Source organism: Sesamum indicum, linkage group LG13, assembly GCF_026168435.1.
Source record: "Sesamum indicum cultivar Baizhima isolate 11 linkage group LG13, ASM2616843v1, whole genome shotgun sequence".
NCBI lineage: Eukaryota > Viridiplantae > Streptophyta > Magnoliopsida > Lamiales > Pedaliaceae > Sesamum > Sesamum indicum.
Genome location: NC_142669.1, coordinates 11162419 through 11182546, shown reverse-complemented (window position 1 = coordinate 11182546; position 20128 = coordinate 11162419). Strand labels below are relative to the sequence as shown.

The 20128-nt window shown below is 35.7% G+C and overlaps 2 protein-coding genes and 1 pseudogene across 11 annotated transcripts; 1 reads left to right on the top strand and 2 right to left on the bottom strand.

Annotated features, from left to right (window-relative positions):
- Positions 1 to 1515: 1515 nt before the first annotated feature.
- LOC105176856 (GDSL esterase/lipase At4g10955-like) lies at positions 1516 to 12616 on the bottom strand. Of its 10 annotated transcripts, XM_088877212.1 has the most exons (5): positions 12283 to 12422; positions 11700 to 11796; positions 5557 to 8808; positions 4658 to 5479; positions 1516 to 2889 (listed from the first exon to the last, which is right to left on the bottom strand). In XM_088877212.1, the coding sequence occupies exons 4-5, from the start codon at positions 4666 to 4668 to the stop codon at positions 1947 to 1949; spliced, it is 954 nt and encodes a 317-aa protein (XP_088733338.1). In that variant the 5' UTR covers positions 4669 to 5479; positions 5557 to 8808; positions 11700 to 11796; positions 12283 to 12422; the 3' UTR covers positions 1516 to 1946. The 10 variants fall into 10 exon arrangements, 8 of the variants coding, with proteins under 8 accessions (XP_088733338.1, XP_088733340.1, XP_088733336.1 ...); XM_088877214.1 differs by having other exon boundaries at positions 3503 to 8808; XM_088877210.1 differs by having other exon boundaries at positions 4658 to 8808.
- Positions 12617 to 16227: 3611 nt separating this feature from the next.
- LOC105176857 (myosin-G heavy chain-like protein) lies at positions 16228 to 17928 on the top strand. Its single transcript, XM_011099794.3, has 3 exons — positions 16228 to 16496; positions 17391 to 17462; positions 17561 to 17928. Exons 1-3 carry the CDS (start codon positions 16313 to 16315, stop codon positions 17851 to 17853), a joined length of 549 nt encoding a protein of 182 aa, XP_011098096.1. The 5' UTR covers positions 16228 to 16312; the 3' UTR covers positions 17854 to 17928.
- A 1671-nt stretch (positions 17929 to 19599) lies between these two features.
- On the bottom strand, positions 19600 to 19916 carry LOC105176859 (small ribosomal subunit protein eS21 pseudogene; annotated as a pseudogene).
- Between the last annotated feature and the right edge of the window lie 212 nt (positions 19917 to 20128).

Below are 20128 nucleotides of genomic sequence, written 5' to 3'. Positions count from 1 at the left end.
TGACAGAGAGGAGATTATGCTTAAATGCAGGCACATATAGCACATTCTTTAGTATGATGTCTTCTGTAATTTGAACTTCTCCATAGAGTTTTACTTGTTGGCTAGTTCCATCAGGGAAATTAACAGAAACTTCATTATCAAGATTATGAAGGTATTTAAAGGCAGTTATAGATGCACACATGTGGGCTGATGCCCCACTGTCAATGATCCATAATTCAGAGGTGACAAGAGTGTTACCTGCATAACCTTGGAAATCAGAAAAGTTCGAACTCATCTGGCTGTTATTTTGGTCTTGCATGATCTTGAGCATTTCTCTCCTGATCATTTTTGAAAAATTAGTGTCAGGTTCATTATTCATGGTTGTCTGCAAACTGTTAGCTTGTTGATTCATTCTTGGGTTATTCATCCTTGTATTCACAGGTCTGCTGCCAATTTTCCTCTGATCAGTCATGTTCTTGTACCAATCAGGGTACCCCACAAGTTCGAAACATCCCTCCTTTAAATGTCCCTTCTTTTTGCAGTGATCACATTGGAGTTGCCTTTTATCAACTGCAGGTCCTTTCTTGAAATTTGTCCTCATGTTGCTTTGTGGTTTTGTCTCAGAAATTTGGACCGCCATAACTCCTTCTTTTTCTACTTCAGCAAATTCAGAATTAACTTGTCTTTGTCTTTCAACTCGGTGCACCATGGAGTATGCTTTTGCAGCGGAAGGCAAAGGATCCATGATTAATATCTGGTTCTTGGTATGATCATAGACGTCATTGAGGCCCATGAGAAATTGAATCAATTGGTAGGAAGCGTTTCTTTCTGACATTCTTTTGCTCGCTCCACAAGTGCACACAGGTAGGGGGTCTAAAGATCCCAATTCATCCCATAGCCTCTTGAGTTTTGTAAAATATGCAGCAACAGTGGAATTTTTCTGTGAGATGGATGCAATTTCCCTTTGGATTTGGTACAGGAGTGGACCATTGCTTTCACCAAACCGCATCTCGAGTTCAACCCACAAGTCCCTTGCTGATTCTGCGTACAAGAATGCTTCTGCAATCTCTTTTGATATTGAATTCAATATCCAAGAGACTACCATGTAATCATTTTTCTGCCATTGCTCAATGGCTTCTTTATCTTCCATTGGTTTTGTTTGTGTGCCATCAATGTAACCCAATTTTCTTCTTGCTCCAAGGGCTATCTTGATAGATCTTGCCCAAGACAAGTAATTGTTCCCGTTCAATGGTGCAGATACCAAAGAAATGCTACGATTATCATTTTCTTGAATGCCTACATCAGTGGAAATTCTCTCTTCCTTTTCTTCTTTGTCTGTCATTTCTTGTGTTGATTCTTGATTCAAGAAATGAAGATGTGGTGTGTGGAGTAAGGTACAAACAGAATGCAGAAGCGGCAGAGTGTTTTGTTACGCCTGCTCTGGTGCCATGTTGAGAAAGGAATCAAGAAGTAAAATCAAAATGGAAAACTGATCTTGCAGCTGGTTTTACAGAAGAGAAGTTCTGTATATGTATATTCAAGGAAGGAAAAATGCCTCTTATATACAAGAAGACCCAACTAACAATAACAACCACTTAGTTGTCAATATACTTAACGGATAGATGAAAGTGCTACTGTAAAACACGACTTAGCTAACTGAAGGAAAAGAAAAAAATAAAACAGAGTCTGAAGTATTCTGCCTTTTATTCCTCTGCTTGTGGCTGCTGTTCTTGTGGGGAGTATGGATGGGTTTCATCACAGCTCCACTGTTTTGCTTCCTTATTCATACACAAATATTACAGTTTTAGACATTAAAAGTACATCTTAACAAGGGAAAAATAAGATTAATCCTGGGAGAATGAATCTTACCAACACCAAAAACATGGTTTTGTTATTTGGTTTACTGTCCCTTGCAACTTCAAGAAACTGAAAAGAAAACAACAATAGCTCCAGATTTGTGGTCATCATCAACCCTTGCTCGGTGATTGTTCTGTGGGCGGGAGGGTATACAAGGACTTGAGCTGCTTGCTGATCAGCTTACTATTGTTGAGCGCCATTTGCAATTCCAAGTCGTCAGACCACCATTGCTGTAAACCGTGTGCCTCAAGAAACTTCTGCTTCCCCTTCGACAACACATAGAGCTTGTCAGTAGCGCATGGTGTATTGGTTGATTTTGCGTTCGCTTTCTCAACTTTGAGCTCTTCTGCTTGGTTTGCATCTGTATAATAGCAACAAATATAGTCGCTATTGTTTATGTATAGATGAGGTACCCACTGTTTCAATCCCGGAGTCGTCTCAGCAGTTGAAGGAAGCCTGCTCCTAAACCTCTTCCATATATCGCCGACTTTCTCCCCCATGTTTTTAAGACCGGAAGATAGTGAAACTGATGGTGGATTGAATAAATGTGCTTCCACGTATGTTCCATCTTCGGCTAATGCTCTCCCGACTTGGTGAGCAAAGCTGGCTCCCAATGAATGGCCGGCAATGCAAATTTTGCTGCTTCCATACTTGTCAGAAATTGATCTCAGTGCCTTCAGACCTGAGCTAAATCTGACTGATCCCTTCAAGCTTTCCCAGGCTAGGAACCGGAGATCATCCTCAATATCCCGTCTTATTGTTGGAGTTTTAAGCAATGTCCCCCTGAAAGCCAAAACAGCCTTTGGTGCACCACTAGGTCTGACGGGCACAAAGTCTATCAAAGCTGCAGCACGGTCCCATTCGAATATCGCCCCAAATATTGATCCATCTCTTTCGTCTATCAGGGTCTCCACCAATTTGTACTTAAAGGGTATCCACCACTGAGGAGCAAGAGCAGTTTGGTTGGTTCTGTTTTCTTGTCTGTCAAGTTCAAGCAAGTAAACTGCTTGTACGAAGCAGGCCATTACGATTCTTTTGTAATTCCCATCCTTCCTGTTTATTATGCCATGCATCACATGAATAGACACTAGTTATGAGAATACTAGAAATTGAACGAATCAGAGATTTTCAGCTATTTAAACCCATTTCAGAAGAATTTTCTTAGAGCAATGAAAAGGAAGAAAACGAAATATACACAGACATATATGAAAGCATCTCAAACATATAAGACTGTAATGGACACAGTCTTATATGTATTTAAATTTGGTAAGAATCGAGTGCTCGAATTTTAAGATATCGTAATTATTCTCAAGAGGATGCAAGAGCTGTCAATACCACTCCAATGTACCTCATACACGTCCAGTAAATCAATTAAGTATTCCAATCACATATCCTTTTGATAAGTGGGGGATTCATATCTTAGGACCCTTTCCCCCAGCCATTGGACAACGAAAGTTTATCATTGTAGCAGCGGAGCACTTCACTAAATGTGTTGAAGCGGAGGCTATTGCAAAGATTAATGAAAATGAGGTGATGAAGTTTCTTTTGAAGAACATAATGTGCAGACTTGGAATACAAAGAGTGCTAATATCTGATAATGGCATCAGCTTCAAGAAAAGAATATGCAAGACTAGTTTCGTGAGATAAAAATACAACAAAACTTCACCTCAATATCCAACATGCAGGCGAACGATCAAGTGGGGGTTGTGAATAAAACTATACTGCAACACTTGAAAACTCGCCCAGAAGGTCTCAAAAGAAATTGGCAGAGGAATATGCACCAACGCAAGAAATGCCATGGGAGAAACACCTTTCTGTTTGATATGTGGTTTAGAAGCAATGATTCTAGCAGAAATTGAAATGGAATCAATAATAGTGCAAATGTATGACCAGGCAAAAAACACAGAGTAGCAAGAGACAGATTTGATATTGCTGCCAGAAAAAAGGGAACTAGCTTATACAAAGATTCTCAAATACAAGAAGCAAACTAAAAAGATTTATAACAAAAGGGTGAAGCCAAGAGTCTTCCAAGTCGGAGACTTAGTATTGGAAAGATGTCAAGCCTCCAAACATGTTGGGAAACTGTACCTGAACTGGGAAGGACCTTTTAAGATTGTGAAGATAGCCAAAAATAGACCATACCGCCTAAGTGTATGCTTAGAAACTTTTGCTAAATAAAGAGATGTGATCGAGCTACCTTTCTTCCAATGTCGAACTATCCTACAGACCTCTAATTCTTTAAGTCTGAAAAGAAACCTCCAATTCATTAAAGTATAAAAAAGACAAAGTCTGAAAAAGACTTTAATTTCTTTAAGTTTGAAAAAGACAAAGGTTTGAAAAAGGCCTGCAATTGTTTAAGTCTGAAAAAGACCCTCATTTTCTTCAAGTCTGTAAAATATAATTTCTGAAAAAGGCAATATCTGAAAAATGAAAAGGTTTGAAAAAGACCTCTAACCTTTTAAAATTATCATCATACAACCCCATTTTGCAACAATCAGAGCGAAATGAAGAAAATTCAAAACATTGAAGGTATATCAGAAAAGCTTCAATGCCAATTGTGGATTTTGCATCACACATATATAAACATAACATGATCCCATGATAAATGTCTTAACAAAAACATATAGCATAGCTAGTATTCAGGAAATATTCTCAACATTTGACAAAGTTACAAGTTACTATTCCAAAGCATTCAAGGGAACACTTGCCCATTTCAAATGTAATTACATGTCAGAAGAGGCAGGATATTCTTTAACATTGGCATTTTACTCACATAAGGCAGACAATCTAAACCAAGATCAGACTTCACTTCATAACTCACCTCCAAATCATGAACTGCTACTTCAGTAGGGGAGGATTTCTGGGTATCAACAGTCAGGACATCACTTGGGTAGGATACAGATGGGATGCATTCTGGATTAATAGTCTTTTCGGGAGTGAGAGAAGGTTGCTTCTGGGTAGATTCAACAAGAAGGCAGATCTTGGCCTCTTCTTCCATAATATCAAGTGGAAAACGAGGCAATCAGGCATAGAATTCAACGTCCAAGGGATTTCCACTTCAAAAGGCCTTACCTTCCGGGTACAACTCACATTTCTCATCCTTAGAAGGGCCTCGAAGACTTACATCAAAATCATCATTATAGACACCCAAGAATCGGGTTTGGTGTATAAGTTTGTCCCACATGTTGAGCAGTTCTTCGAACATTTTGGAATCCACAATGGAATTAAATACTGGAGACTTCATGAAGGCACGAGCACTTTGAATCTTGGTATTAGCAACCACCTCTTTATATTCGTCACTTCTATAGAATAACTCCTTATCCTGGTCAATACCTTGCAAGCGATACACTTCACAATCTCTCTGTCGCGAATTGAGGAGTATATTGTACTGAAGCTGAAGATCAATCACCTTTGTTTGTGCTTCATCTTTCACCTCCATCAGAAACTTCAGCTAGCTCTTATATTCTTATTTATCAGGGGTTACAGACCTCCTATAACTCTGTTCTTTATCACTAACCGACTCATATTTCTCCTACAACTCTTGAACTCGAGCTAGTGCAGATTTTGTCGTCTTTTTTGATTGAGCGGTTTGCTTGTTGAAATTGGCAACTTGGAGAGACAAGCTGTCAAGAATTTGATTCACCTAAATGCAACATTCTAGAAGTCATAAAAAGGCAAAATTGAGATGAATAAAATACAGAAGTCAGGAAAGATCTTTACACTAGTAAGGTGCTTGGCACCATGAGATTCCATTTGAGGGACCAAACTTATAGCGAGTTTCATTTGGTCTAGAGGCAGAAGGCCAAGCGGTAGAGGTCAGAGGAAACACCACCAGCCACTGAACTTAGAACTGAAGAAATCTCCCGCACTTTCCAATTAGAGCGAAAGATGGCCCCAGGATTCTCAGGATCAAAGGAAGAATCCTTTGTGGCCCACCAGGTCGTCCTCATTTATTCTAGTTGACGCTCTTGGGCTTCCAATTATTTTTTTATCGACAAGTACATTTTAACAGAGACCGACATAAAATTATCCTCTTCCTTAGCAATAGTCAAGGATCCAGATGAGGAGCCGCTTTAGGGGGAGAGCGAATGAGGAAAAAATGTTTTTTCCAATCAGTATGAGAAATCTTATTTTGGGTTATCAGCATGAACCCTCTATTATTAGTGAGATAGAAGAGACCTTTCTCACCAATACTAAGATTAAATTGATGAAGGGCGCAGAAATTATTATAAGAAGGATCAACAAAGATGTTTAGCAGGGAGTTCCCGCAAATAAGAGAAGTTTTAGAAGACGAAAGGGTTACTTTGCGACTAAGAATTGATATTTAAGCCGCGAAAATGGGCGCGATAACTCAAAAAGTTGCTTCACTTCCTATTGGGTGCACCCCTGCAAAAAATGGAATAAGCCAGTGATACCTGTTAGAATATGATAGGGCGACACGGTCCAGACATCCTGCAAAAAGTGACTTATTCAAAATTTGAAAAACTACCACTATCATCTATAGAGATGTACATTGAAGGAACGGAACTGGAAGAGTGGAGATTGAAGGTGTCACATCTCCGATTATTCAACCATACTACAAATAAACTTGGTAAGTGGAGGGGACTTCTGATGTGGGGATATTTTTACACCCTACTGGACACCTTCACAATACTTCATAGACCTTGTAAAATCTCAAGGTTGACAGACCTTGAGCACCCAGAAAATAAATGACACCTGAAGGTCTCCTGAGACCTTTGTACACTGAAAAAAGAATGTCAGAATAGTACAAGTAGTGAGCAGGCACTTTTTAGAGTGCACAGTCTTGGTCCCCTGGACCACTTCTTGTCATTATCCCATGGAAATGTATGGCTCATTACACCTCGTTGGATTAAAAAACGATCTAAGGGTGTACATGAAATCGTACAGTCCACCGATACATATAACTATGGCTCTACACCACCAAATAGAAGTTCGGTCACTTTAACGCTCACATACTCTCTGTACATAATTTTGAATACCGACTGACTTGAGCGTCGGATAGCCATCTCCGGTATCACTTTCGGCTTGGCCCTAACGCGCTGTTCTCTTGCAGGACAGCTCTATTCTCTAGAGATCATTTGCATATCTACTCCAAAGACCTTCATTGCCCCCTGACAAGCTTGCCAATACCTTAGGAAATTCCTTGATACAACAGGTTGTTGAAAGCTATGTCCAGCACAAATAGATCAATGCAGCTATTGATAAACAGAGTAGAAGAAAGAAGGAAGGAGATAGAAGCTTCAGTCTCGCATTTTTAGCCTTTCAATCTCGCATTTAGTTTTAGGAATACGTTTCTTTAAGTTGTAATGTTTTCTATTTTAGTCATGTTCCTTTTCTTGTTTATGCTTTCTCGTTATAGCGTTTCTATTAGTAAGAAACGCGAGTTAGTTAATAGCCATTGTGTTCACTATCTATAAAAGAAGAAGAGGTCTTCTTCTCAATTGTAACTTTGAAAACCAATTCTGCAATACACCGAAGCTCTGCTGTTCTTCTTACTTCACTTCTCATCTCTCAAACTCACAAAACTACGTATTAAACACAAAATGGTTCCGCTGTGCGCACTTTCACATGGTATCAGAGCCATCATTTGATGGTCTCTGATATCTTTTGTCAAAGGAGTTCATCTGCTACCAGTTCTTGATAATCAAGAATTGCATCTACTTCAAGAATGACTGAAGATTCAGATGTCTTGAAGCTGCAACCAGGAGATAATCCAGGAATTAGCCTAGTGACTACACTATTTGATGGAACGAATTTTCTTTCATGGAGCCGCTCCATAAAATTGGCACTCACAGCAAAGATGAAACTCTCCTTTCATCAATGGAGAAAACCAAAAACCAGAAAAGAATGCAAAAGAATTTGAGCAGTGGATAAGAACGGATTCCATGGTGGTCTCATGGATACTGAATTCCATTAAGAGAGAAATAGCAGACTGTTTCATGTACACGAACACATCAAGAGCATTGTGGAAAGAACTGGAAAACAGATATGACCAAAGTAATGGGCCAATGGAGTATCAACTCAAGAAGGAATTAGGTGGTGTCATTCAAGGGACGATGTCCTTGTCTGCATACTTCTCCAAGATTATGAAATTATGGGATGAACTTTCTTGTATCACACCAACACCTAGCTGTACCTGTGGTAACTGCACCTGTGGATCATCAAAAGAATCTGCAAGAATTAAAGAAAACGACCAACTCATTCAATTCCTCATGGGATTGAATGAGGCATATGACGATGTAAGGAGTCAAATTCTGGTGATGGAACCAAGACCAGACATCAACAAAGCTTACTCAATGGTGCTCAATGTAGAAAAGCAGAGGGAGGTGAATTTTGGACAATCACAGACGACTCCAAATATGGCGATGCAAGTCTTTAGGAAACAAGACAACTCAAGAAACTTCCAGAAAAGAAAGAATATGGTGGACAAGAAATCCTTGGTCTGCAAACATTGTGGGAAAACTGGACATCAAAGAGAAGGATGCTTGAAATCATTGGATATCGAGACTGGTACAAACCTTTCCAAGAGCAAAAGAAGAACAACCAAGTAATTCCCAACAAATCTGCAGTAGCCATGAACACTGAAAATGAAATAACCAACAACAATGTTGATGAAAGAACCATGTCCAATCTAATAAGGTCAGAGTTCCAAAAACTTTTTGAGGAATTGAAATCACAAGGATCTGGAAGTATACATGCAGACAGGTATGAATTTTCAGGTAAAAGTCTTGAACATAATCTCTTAAATATCAGAAAATCTGATGTTTGGATTGTCGATAGTGGTGCAACAACACATATGTGTAATAATCAGCCCTATTTAATCTTGCTAAACCACATATTCAGAACACTTACATACATCTAGAAGACGGTAGCAAACACTTGATCAAGCACTCTGGAAATGTGAGACTCACTGAAAAACTGCTGCTAGAAAACACACTGCATGTGCCTGATCTGAAATTTAATCTCCTATCTGTCAGTAAACTGTGCAATTATACATCTATGAGGTTCAATTTTTCTAAATGTCACTGTATTATGAAAGACCACAGGACTAGAGAGGTCATTGGGATAGCATGCTTAGCAGAAAATCTCTATATCATCAAGACTAAGTCCTTTGACAAAAGATTCATAGAAGATGTGCTTGCAGATTTCAGATATACTGGTTTTATAGTTGCTAAGATAGAACCAGATACATGGCATAAGAGATTAGGCCACTTATCTCATGATGTGTTGATTAACATAGGTTTAACTGATAAAAATACAAACAAAAACTCTACCTGTGAAGTTTGTCCTTAGGCTAAACAGCATAGATTACCTTTTACTATCAGCAATTCATATTCCACTTCTTGTTTTGATCTTGTTCATGCTGATTTATGGGGACCTAACAATGAATATTCCCTTTCCAACTGTATGTACATGTTAACCATAGTTGATGATCATAGTAGATGCACATGGACCTTCTTGATGCAATAGAAATCACAGACTTTTAACTTGATAAAGGAATTTCATAAAATGGTATGGACTCAATTTGACAAGAAAATTAAAAAGATAAGGACTAATAATGGTTTAGAATTTTTAAATGAACAATGCCAAAAAAAATTTAAAGAAGTAGGAATAATTCATCAAACCACATGTACATATACACCACAACAAAATGGCATTGTTGAAAGGAAACATAAGCACCTATTAGAAGTTGCTAGATCCCTTTTGTTCCAGGCTAATCTACCTAGAATGTTCTAGTCTGAAGCTATATTAACCTCCACTTATATCATAAACAGGATTCCCACACCAGTCCTAAAATGGAAAACACCTTATGAGATTTTAATGAAAAAGCTTGTTGCTTACTCCCCTTTTAGAACTTTTGGTTGTTTATGTTTTGCTACTAACACTTTACCTCATAAATCTAAATTTGATAGTAGAGCTATTAAGTGCATTTTCTTAGGTTATGCCAATAATCAGAAGGGCTACAGAGTTTATGATGTTAATAAGAAAGTCATCTTCACTTCAAGAGATGTTGTTTATAAAGAAAACATTTTTCCTTTTGCTGATGAATGCACTGATCCCATTAATTCTGATGTTCAGACTTATAACCAACCAGTCACTAGTATAATAGAGGATCAAGATGAGCAAGACACTCATATGCAACCCATTCCTGAAATTATAGAAGAACATACTCCTGTTAATAATCAACAAGAACATATACCTGATGACATGTATCTGAGAAGGTCAAGAAGACATATTGTCAAACCTGCTAAATTACAGGATTATGTTTGTGCTTGCAATAAAGAAGACAATGATATTCTCACTGTTAAACTTCAGAACAACATGGATATGTGCATGAATGCTGTTATAAATATGCCTAATGAACCTAAGAACTACAGTGAGGCTATGAAGGATAAAGAATGGGTAGAGGCCATTAATTTAGAGATAAAACCCCTAGAGGATAATGATACTTGGGATATCACTGAACTCCCTGCTGGCAAAAAGGCTATAGGTAGTAAATGGGTATATAAATTAAAGTTAAAACCTGATGGTAGTATGGATAGATATAAAGCTAGACTTATAGCAAAAGGTTATAACCAAATCGAAGGTATTGATTACAATGATAGTTTTTCTCCTATTGCAAAGGCTGTAACCATTAGAACTTTTCTTGTTGTTGTTTGTAAACAAAACTGGTTTCTACATCAATTAGATATTAATAATGCTTTCTTGCATGGGTTTATTGACGAGGATATTTACATGAAACCTCCTGAAGGATATATTGTCCCTACTGGACATATCTGTAAGCTAAAAAGATCCCTATATGGCCTTAAGCAAGCCTCTAGGCAATGGAACTTAGAGTTCACAAAACAGTTGGAAAAGATAGGCTTTACTCAATCTAAGGCTGATCATTGCTTATTCACTATCCTTACTGATGCTGGTTTCTTTTGTTTACTTGTTTATGTTGATGATGTATTGATTGCAGGCCCTTGTGAACATACCATAGCTGGTTTTAAAACTAAGTTACATAATCTTTTCACAATTAAGAATCTGGGAAAGGCTAGATTTTTTCTTGGTTTAGAAATTGGCAGGTCCAATGAAGGAATGATCATCACTCAAGATAAGTATGTGAGGGACATTATAGCTGATGCAGGCCTCACACAATGCAAGGCCACTAATACCCCCTTACTAGCCGGTCTACAGCTCAAGGCTGCCTCAGGACAACAACTAAGCAACTCTGAACCTTACAGAAGGCTATTAGGTAGACTTCTTTATCTTGGCTTCACAAGGCCAGATATCTGTCATGCCACACAGCAATTGAGACAGTTTATGCAATTCCCTTGCCAAGATCATTGGGAAGCTGCATAGTGAGATATCTAAAAGGGACATCCTACAGAGGCCTACACTTCAACTCTGATAATAATTTCACTTTAGAAGCATATTGTGATGCAGACTGGGCCACTTGCAAAGAAACAAGGAAATCTCTCACAGGTTATTGCATATTTCTAGAGGGAAGCTTGATATCTTGGAAAACCAAGAAGCAAACTACGGTTTCACGGTCTACAGCAGAGGCAGAATACAAAAGCATGAGTTCTACCACCTGTGAACTCATATGGATTCACAGCTTGCTCAAAGATTTAAAGATTAATGTGCAGACACCTATTCCCTTTTATTGTGATAACCAGGCAGCAATATATATCACTGCTAACCCAGTCTTCCATGAAAGAACTAAACACATTGAAATTGATTGTCATCTTATACGGGATAAGTATAAAGAAGGTTTCATGGCACCAAAACATATTGCTTCAAAGGATCAACCTGCAGATCTCTTTACTAAAATTTTGACAGGACCAAGATTTATGTACCTGATGTCCAAGTTGAACCTTGTCAATATCTTGACGAGTTCGACTTGAGGAGGGAGTGTTGAAAGCTATGTCCAGCACAAATGGATCAATGCAGCTGCTGATAAACAGAGCAGAAGAAAGAAGGAAGGAGATAGAAGCTTTAGTCTCGCATTTTTAGCCTTTCAATCTCGCATTTAGTTTTAGGAATACATTTCTTTAAGTTGTAATGTTTTCTCTTTTAGTCGTGTTCCTTTTCTTGTTTATCCTTTCTCGTTATAGCGTTTCTATTAGTAAGAAACGCGAGTTAGTTAATAGCCGTTGTGTTCACTATCTATAAAAGAAGAAGAGGTCTTCTTCTCAATTGTAACTTTGAAAACCAATTCTGCAATACACTGAAGCTCTGGTGTTCTTCTTACTTCACTTCTCATCTCTCAATCTCACAAAACCACGTATTAAACACAAAATGGTTCCGCTGTGTGCACTTTCACACAGGTTGTTATATATTTTATGGAACAACATCAAGAAACCAGTTTTCATCAACAAAACGCAGAGACAAACGCACACACACATCATGAGAGTGAAAAATGAGGAATTGGGCACTGACCAACTAGAGCTGATGAGGTCCCTCCAGTTGATGGAAGGAACATTTTGAGGCCCAGAGACATGAAAGGCAGAAGGATGTTGAGTCTGAGTTTCAGGCCCTTGCTCCGTTTTCACATTTGGATTTTGACAATTCTTGTTTCCTCCCACCACCTGCAGAACTTCGTTCTTCATCTCCTCAGTACCTCTCTTCCCCTTTCCCCTGTTTACTCCAACAAATCAAACTCCAAGATTTTTAGATTTCTCCAATACTCTTCGGTTACACTGTATCAGAGAGAAGCCCAAAGAAAAAATGAAGAGAAAAAGAGTGAGAGATCGAAGAAAAGTGCGAGGTGTTATCTTTTTTAGCCATCATTTTGGCATCGGATACTAAAAGAATAAATGCGGGGATTTCAAGTTGTTGGATTCAGTGTAATATAGTTCTAAATCTAATGCCTAACACGCCAGCCCATGTGTTTAGTTTTGAAATTTGGAGGGGAGGGTGTTCAATTTGATTAAATTGATCCAACGAATCGAATAAAAAATTCTATTGGAATCGAAAATTGAACGGAAAAATTCAGTTCAATTTTTTAGTTTTTTTAAAAAATGATTTTCGATTCGATTTTTTCCTTCAACGTTCGGTGGCCGAATCGAATTGAAAATCGATTGTTTTTAAATATATATATATATATATATTATTTTGTTAATTATTAATACTGTGTTCTTTTCTTTTAATTTGAAATTTTGAATTCTATTCGTAAATATTCTTTTCATTATACATTTTATTTTTTGGATTATGATATTTTGGTACATATGTTTTTGTTTAAAATTGAAAAAATACTAAAATCGAACAGTGTTCAGTTTAAATCAAACCGGATCGATAATGTTCGGTTCCATTAACCAAAAATTTAGTTCAATTCAATTCGATTGACCGAACTGAACACCCCTGATTGTTAATAGTTGGTTGCATTTTAACTTCAAATGGAAGATGGTTTTGCTTCCGCAACATCAAGTGTCATCATTGATTGTGCATTCTTGGGTTGGGCTTACTCTGGATTTAGCTGACGCGGTGTATTGGGCACAACAAATAATTTACATATTTGTCCCACACGTTGGTATCATATCCACTCATATATTATATGCAATTTCATTTTTAAATTATGAGAACTTATAGTTATTTTTTTCTAAATTTAACATAATTAAAATATTGTTCATTAAAAAAACATAACAAAAATTTGAGCTAGTGCAGGTAAAATAAATAATTTCTAGAACATATCAATGTATAAAAATATTTTATAAAATTCAAAAAATATATAAAATTATAATTCATCATCTAAAAGGGAAATTTGATCAGTTCGCCACAAAAATTAAATGAAAATCTAGCAGAGTCTAATGTGGGCTCGTTATTACACAAAGGTTAAAATCAAGGGAAATTTATAATTTTTCAAATAATAAAGACATATTTACTAAATCATATTGGATGTGAGTGTAATTTACCATTTAAGTTATAATTTAAATAATTATTGGGTCTTTTTAATTATTAACAAATTTCTGTGTTCTGCTATTGTTCGTGCCGTCTTCAGGCGACGCCAAGTAGGGGAGTTGTTTGGGTATGCTCGTGAGGAAACCAAGCAAGAGCCCTTACAATATTTTTCTATCAGAAACTGAGACCATAGAGATGATTAGGTCCTAAAACGCCACCCATAAGTTTAAGGAGAATGCAATCACAATATCAGTTAAAACTCTTATGCCTAGGCCTCCCTCTTCAATCCATTGATGCCAAGAAGACCAATGCAATCTCTTGACTGTGCCAGCCGTCTCTTCTAACATTTTTCAGGTATAGATCTCTAGTCACTGAGAGTTAAGTCCAAACTTTGCATTCCTGTCAAATCGGGCCAGTATACAGTTCTTTGTGCATCTATCGATAAAACTATAAATCACCTTTTAGGATCATTAAAATATGAATTAAAAATAAGAATAGCGTGTAAACTAATTATAATAGTTCAATTAGGTGGTGTTTGAAAGATATGCATAATCTTGTGGATGAAATGATGAATTTGATAGTGGTGGTAATGAGATACGTTTTTACATATACTCCGTAGGGATTGAATTATGTGCATAATTATATATATAAATAAGGTTTATTTTAAGTGTGATATTTAGGGGAGATATAATCATTGTGCCGTTAGAGGGTGCTACAGTCGGACTGAAATAATTTGGGAATAATAAATAAGGGAAATTAATCACATTTGGATATCATTCCTATAATTGGTATACACAATATATAATCATTGTGCCGTTAGAGGGTGCTATAGTCGGACTGGAATAATTTGGGAATAATAAATAAGGGAAATTAATCACATTTGAATATCATTCCTATAATTGGTATACACAATATATAATCATTGTGCCGTTAGAGGGTGCTACAGTCGGACTGGAATAATTTGAGAATAATAAATAAGGAAAATTAATCACATTTGAATATCATTCCTATAATTGGTATACACAATAAAATAGAGGGTAATAGAATTGTCATTCCTTACTTCATTAGTTGATTCTATTAATATAATTGATAATTAGAAAATAATGCTTAGTAATAAAACAAAATTATTTTTATGACAAATTTGCTCTTTTTTAATTTTTCTTAAAAAAGTATCTATTCGTATTTTATTGAGTATGTTGAATTTAATTATATAACAACAGTATTTTCAAAATTACTTACAAAGGTTATGAGCAATTTATAATATATCTATATATAAATAATTTATTGACTCGTTAAATATATAGATAATATTTTCCTGCCAAAATATAAAAAATGATTCGAACATCAAATAGACTAATATATTTAATCAGTGCATCTACTACTATTTATTCAGTACTTAGTTAAAGAATGTATTTATTTACATAAGAAATAATTTTTAACTCAATAAACATATAGATAGTATTTTTTTCCCGAAAGAAAATTTTCGAACAACCAAATTGACTAATCGTTTTAATCATAATGCATCTACCATTATTTTTCCAATACTAGGTGAAAATAATATTTTGAATTTAATAAAAATAATCAAATATCAAACTAATATCACTTTTTTATTACCATGCATATATAATTATTTTTCAATGCCGGACACAAGTACTTAAATGAAATAACAATTAAAGTTAAATATCAAACTAATACAATAATAATAATAATAATAATAATAATAATAATAACTTTAATTCCCAACATGTTGGGAATAGCGAATACCATGTTGGGAGGAGAGAATGACTAATCATTTATTCAAGGGAATAAGAATTTTCAAATTTTGAGCATACCAATCATAGATCTAGGAATAAATTTGGGAATATCTATTCCATTCTTGCTCCACTTCTACGTACCAATTACCCTCTAAATGTTATAAATAATATTATATTACTTAATTTAAATTTATCAATTTTATTAAAAAAACTTATAAAGTCAAGACGAAAAATAAAGGGACAATTACACTTTGTTATCGAGGATTGGTGCAACTACACTGCATGATAAAAATGATGGACTACGAAATTTATAGGCCTTAATCTTTTTATGTGACATATGCCACAAATAAGGTAAATTGCAATCTACCTACCTTTTTTAGAAAAAATAAGTAAATAATTCTTTTATAAAAATTTAGCAATTTACCCCTCTATATTTTACGAAATGTAGCAATTTACCCCTTTTATGTTTAAAAAATTAAAATAATTTGCCTCATTAGGCAAAAAGGTAAAATAATTTATTTTTTAAAATACAGAAGATAAATTATTATTTTTTTATAAGATATAATTTGCTCAATTTTAATACCGATAAATTGCTATTCACCCTCCACAAATATAATCACTACAACACACTAATCTATCTATTTCTCAGTTAACTGATGCACGAGGCTGCTGTTGGACCCACAAGAAATAATATATGTGGAGGAGCTAATTTTCTGAAACCCCATTTAAATTGAGGTGGTCGTTTGCCAATTCCTTGCAACTACAATGGAAGCTGAAAGCTCTTTCCCAATTGCCCCAAGAACACCACAAATATTTCTATGGCACTTAATCTTGGAACTGCTTCCACTGCTCTACATCCAAGACCCTTAATTTCATCAAAGATTTCGAAGCACAGAAATGCCCTGAAGCTCGAGACTCCATCTCCATCTTGTCTGAAGACGGCTGCTCTCTCTGAAGGAACTGAGAGTAGAGTGACTGAGGAAGATCCACCGACTTACTCTGGTAATGTTGTTGCCGTTTTCTTGATCTGTAGGGTGTTTGATAAGCAAGGATTTCTGGGCTTTATAAGTTAGAATTTGAAATGATTGATTGGTTCAAGATTAGGATTTGAAGCTGCCTAATGCAGTAGGCTTCATTCTGGCCCTTTTATTTTTCCCCTGGTTGCTGGATTATTGAGAATTTGCAGGTTTTAGGGTAATCTTGAATGTGCAGACACTTGTTTGTGGAGCTTAAAGTGGTACTGCTTTGTTCTATTACAAGGGCAAGTGTGATTAGGATTATTGTTGACGTGTTGGAAAGATTACATCCTTCTTGTTGTGTTCATGTTATTTCATTTGTAAGCCTGTCTTTTTATCAGAACCAATTGAGAATGTGTATAATTAGAGCTTGAAGAAGTTCTGAATTTCAACAGGTCAGTTAAGAAATTTTGGCTAAAAATGTAGTACTGAAGTTCCCTTCTAGTGAAATTCCTGGAAATTGGTGATTTATGAAGAGCTTACTTGATTGGTTATTTGCACGTTTTTATGCATAAGTGTATTCGATATCATAGTTGCTCGAAAGAGATTTCTATGCTTATTAGGGATTGAGTCTCGTTGAAATGCGTTTTGGCTTTGCTGAGTTCATTCAAAGAGTATAACTGCAAAATACAGAGTAAGAAAGGAAGGTATAAGATTTAAACATACTCATGTTAACATGTCCAAATTTTACCTAAACGAAAGGGACATGAGCAAAAGTTTCATCACAAGAATCCCGACATTTTAGTTCTTTGCTCTATATTTACAACTGCTTCAACCTTAGCGTCTGATTCGAATATACAAAATCTCGTTATTTTTATTTGTCTCGCATCCTTTTGGTTCATATAGTAGCTGATTTGTTCATCTGCATTTTAAATTTAAGGGTCGTCCTCTTCTGCTCGGATGCAACTGGATCTCTTGGAACAACTCACTTCTGGTAGCTCCTCTGATGATGGTACTTGCCTCCTTTGCCCACCATTTGTTTTTCACTAAATTGCAGACGTGTTTGGTAATATGTGGCTTCGCTTCTCAAGCTATCTTTATACTAACTAGGTTACGAGAGTGACGGTACATATAGGCCGACGATACGTGAACAACTTGCAAATTTAGTTCCGGATCGTGATGATGATTTCAGCATTCCGCTAGGTAAAAATCTGAAGAAGGTGACTGCCAAGTTCTTAACTATATCACAGAAGAGAAACATCCGAAGGCAGGCGTATTTGAATGAAGTCTCTAAGAGGAACGACTCGGTTTTCTTTGCTACAATCGGTGCATTTGTTCTCCTCCCTCCTCTTGTTATTTTAGGAATAGCAATTGCAACAGGTTATGTGCAACTTTTTCCATGATAACTGCATCTGTACATATTATAGGAAACAACACTTCTTTGAATCAGTATAGTAAACTTTGTTATCTTCTGATCATACATTCTCAATATCATCATATTCCAGCTGATAAATACTTTTCCCTGTGGTGTATAGATGTGCTAAAGGAGTCTTCTTACACTAAGTAGCTGTATTTGACAATCCCGACTTCTATCGTCTTGGTTAAAATCTCTCGAACGTTGAGTTAATAGACATTCCGAACGGGAAGTTACTCACATTGGTTAAATTTGAAATAATTATATGATAAATTTATCGTAGTTTTTATGTGATTAGTTCAATTTTGTCGAGCCTTATCTGGATATGAATTTTCATTTTGATTAAGAAGAATAGCAATTTTGGGAGATTATATACTTTTTCTAGTTGTCTAATTTATGTCTTGAATTTATATTTTTCAGTAAATATAATATAAATACCACTCTTATTTTTATTTAATTATAATAATTTATTATTAAGTAATTGAGTATTTTCTCTTTATTGAATGTTAGAAAAATCAATCAGTAAAAACAGTTTTGAAAAAACTATATACATAATGCAATTTTAGGGAAGAAAATAGGGAAAAATGCAGGCAACCCCTTGTGATATTGCAAATGAGCAAATTACCCCCTTATGAAAAAATAAATAGCGATTTGCCTCCCTGTATTTTTTAAAATACTACAATTTACCCCTCTATAATTTTTAAATGAAGCAATTTACCTTCTTATATAAGGAGATAAATTGCTTTATTTTACAAAGTACAATGGGATAAATTACTATATTTTTTTCATAAGGGAATAATGTACTTATTTTCAATATCACAGGGGATAAATTGCTATTGACCCTTAGAAAAAATATAAAATACAAATGACTGAACTAGCAGAATACAAAATTTAACATTACATAATTGTCATTTAAAAAGTTAAAAAAATAATTTTAAGAATACTCGACTTGAAATTTTGTCTTCTTATGTGGATTTTTTAAAATCGTTCTTTTTCTTAAGGAATTATTGCCTCCTCCTTGAAGTATTTCTTGAATCTTTCATAAGAGATAATTCCTTATTTTAGGGATAATTACAGTTTTGGTCCCTGTATATTGCCACTAATTTATTTTAAATCCCTAAACATATTAAAGTTTTATTTTAGTCTTTCAACTTTTAAAATATTAATAGTTTTGGTCTTTAGGCCTAATTAATGACCATTTTGTCCTTTCAAAGAAAACATAATATAGTCTAACTATCTTTTCCTTATGCTCATAATCAGACCCAACATGCTTTCGAAAGTAAAATTAAGCCTTCATAAATTCATATATACATTTCTTTGACCGTCTTGTTCTTGGAGTATTTCAAGTACTCGATTTTACGAACTTTCTTCAACCATATTACCCGAGAATACCAAGGAATTGGAATACTCGGAAACAAAACGGTTAAAGAAAGACATGAATTTATGGAGGCTTAATTTTATTTTCGAAAGTATATTGGGCTTGATCACGAGCATAGAAAAGAGATAGTTGAAAAATATATATATATATATTTTCAATTTTCCCTTCAAAAAGGGTAATCAATTGAGCCGAGAATGATACGAGAGTTTCATAAAGCTTGAAAGAGTCTACAAACGACAGTAATTGTCTCCACACTGATGCTAATAACAAACGAAATTTGAGAATCTGATTAATCCAGGAATTAGTATTTTGAACTCTGGAACAGATCAAAGATTCAAACAAAGCCAACAAAACATCCTACTGTTGCCGGACTCCAACTTTCTTCTTCTGCCAGAGGCGATCCAAGGCACTATCAGCCATCACCCTGAGCACGAATGAAGCCACAAAGAGCAAAAGTAGAGAATGGACCAGCGTAAATGCCCCTCGCATCCACATGGCCGATATTGATCTGCACTGGTGCATTGTCCTTGGAAGTAATCAACCTATTAGTAGCTGAGCACTTTCGAGGAATGTACAGATCCATGTTCTGTCCCTCTTCATTCTGCATCTTGGCAGGTGTCTTCAAAAACTAAGTGAATAACACAAACACCGGATTACAGTTTGCTGGCAAGGATGGACGGTCACCAGAACTGATAGTTGGACTACATGTTTGCTTTGAAAGGGCAAAATGTTCATTACTTAGGAATGACGACCGAAACTGTTAATATTTTAAAAGTTGAAGGATTAAAACAAAATTCCAACATGTTTAGGAACTAAAAACAAATTAATGGCAATATACGAGGACCAAAATTGTAATTTTCCTCTTTTTTAAGAAGGATTTTCAAGA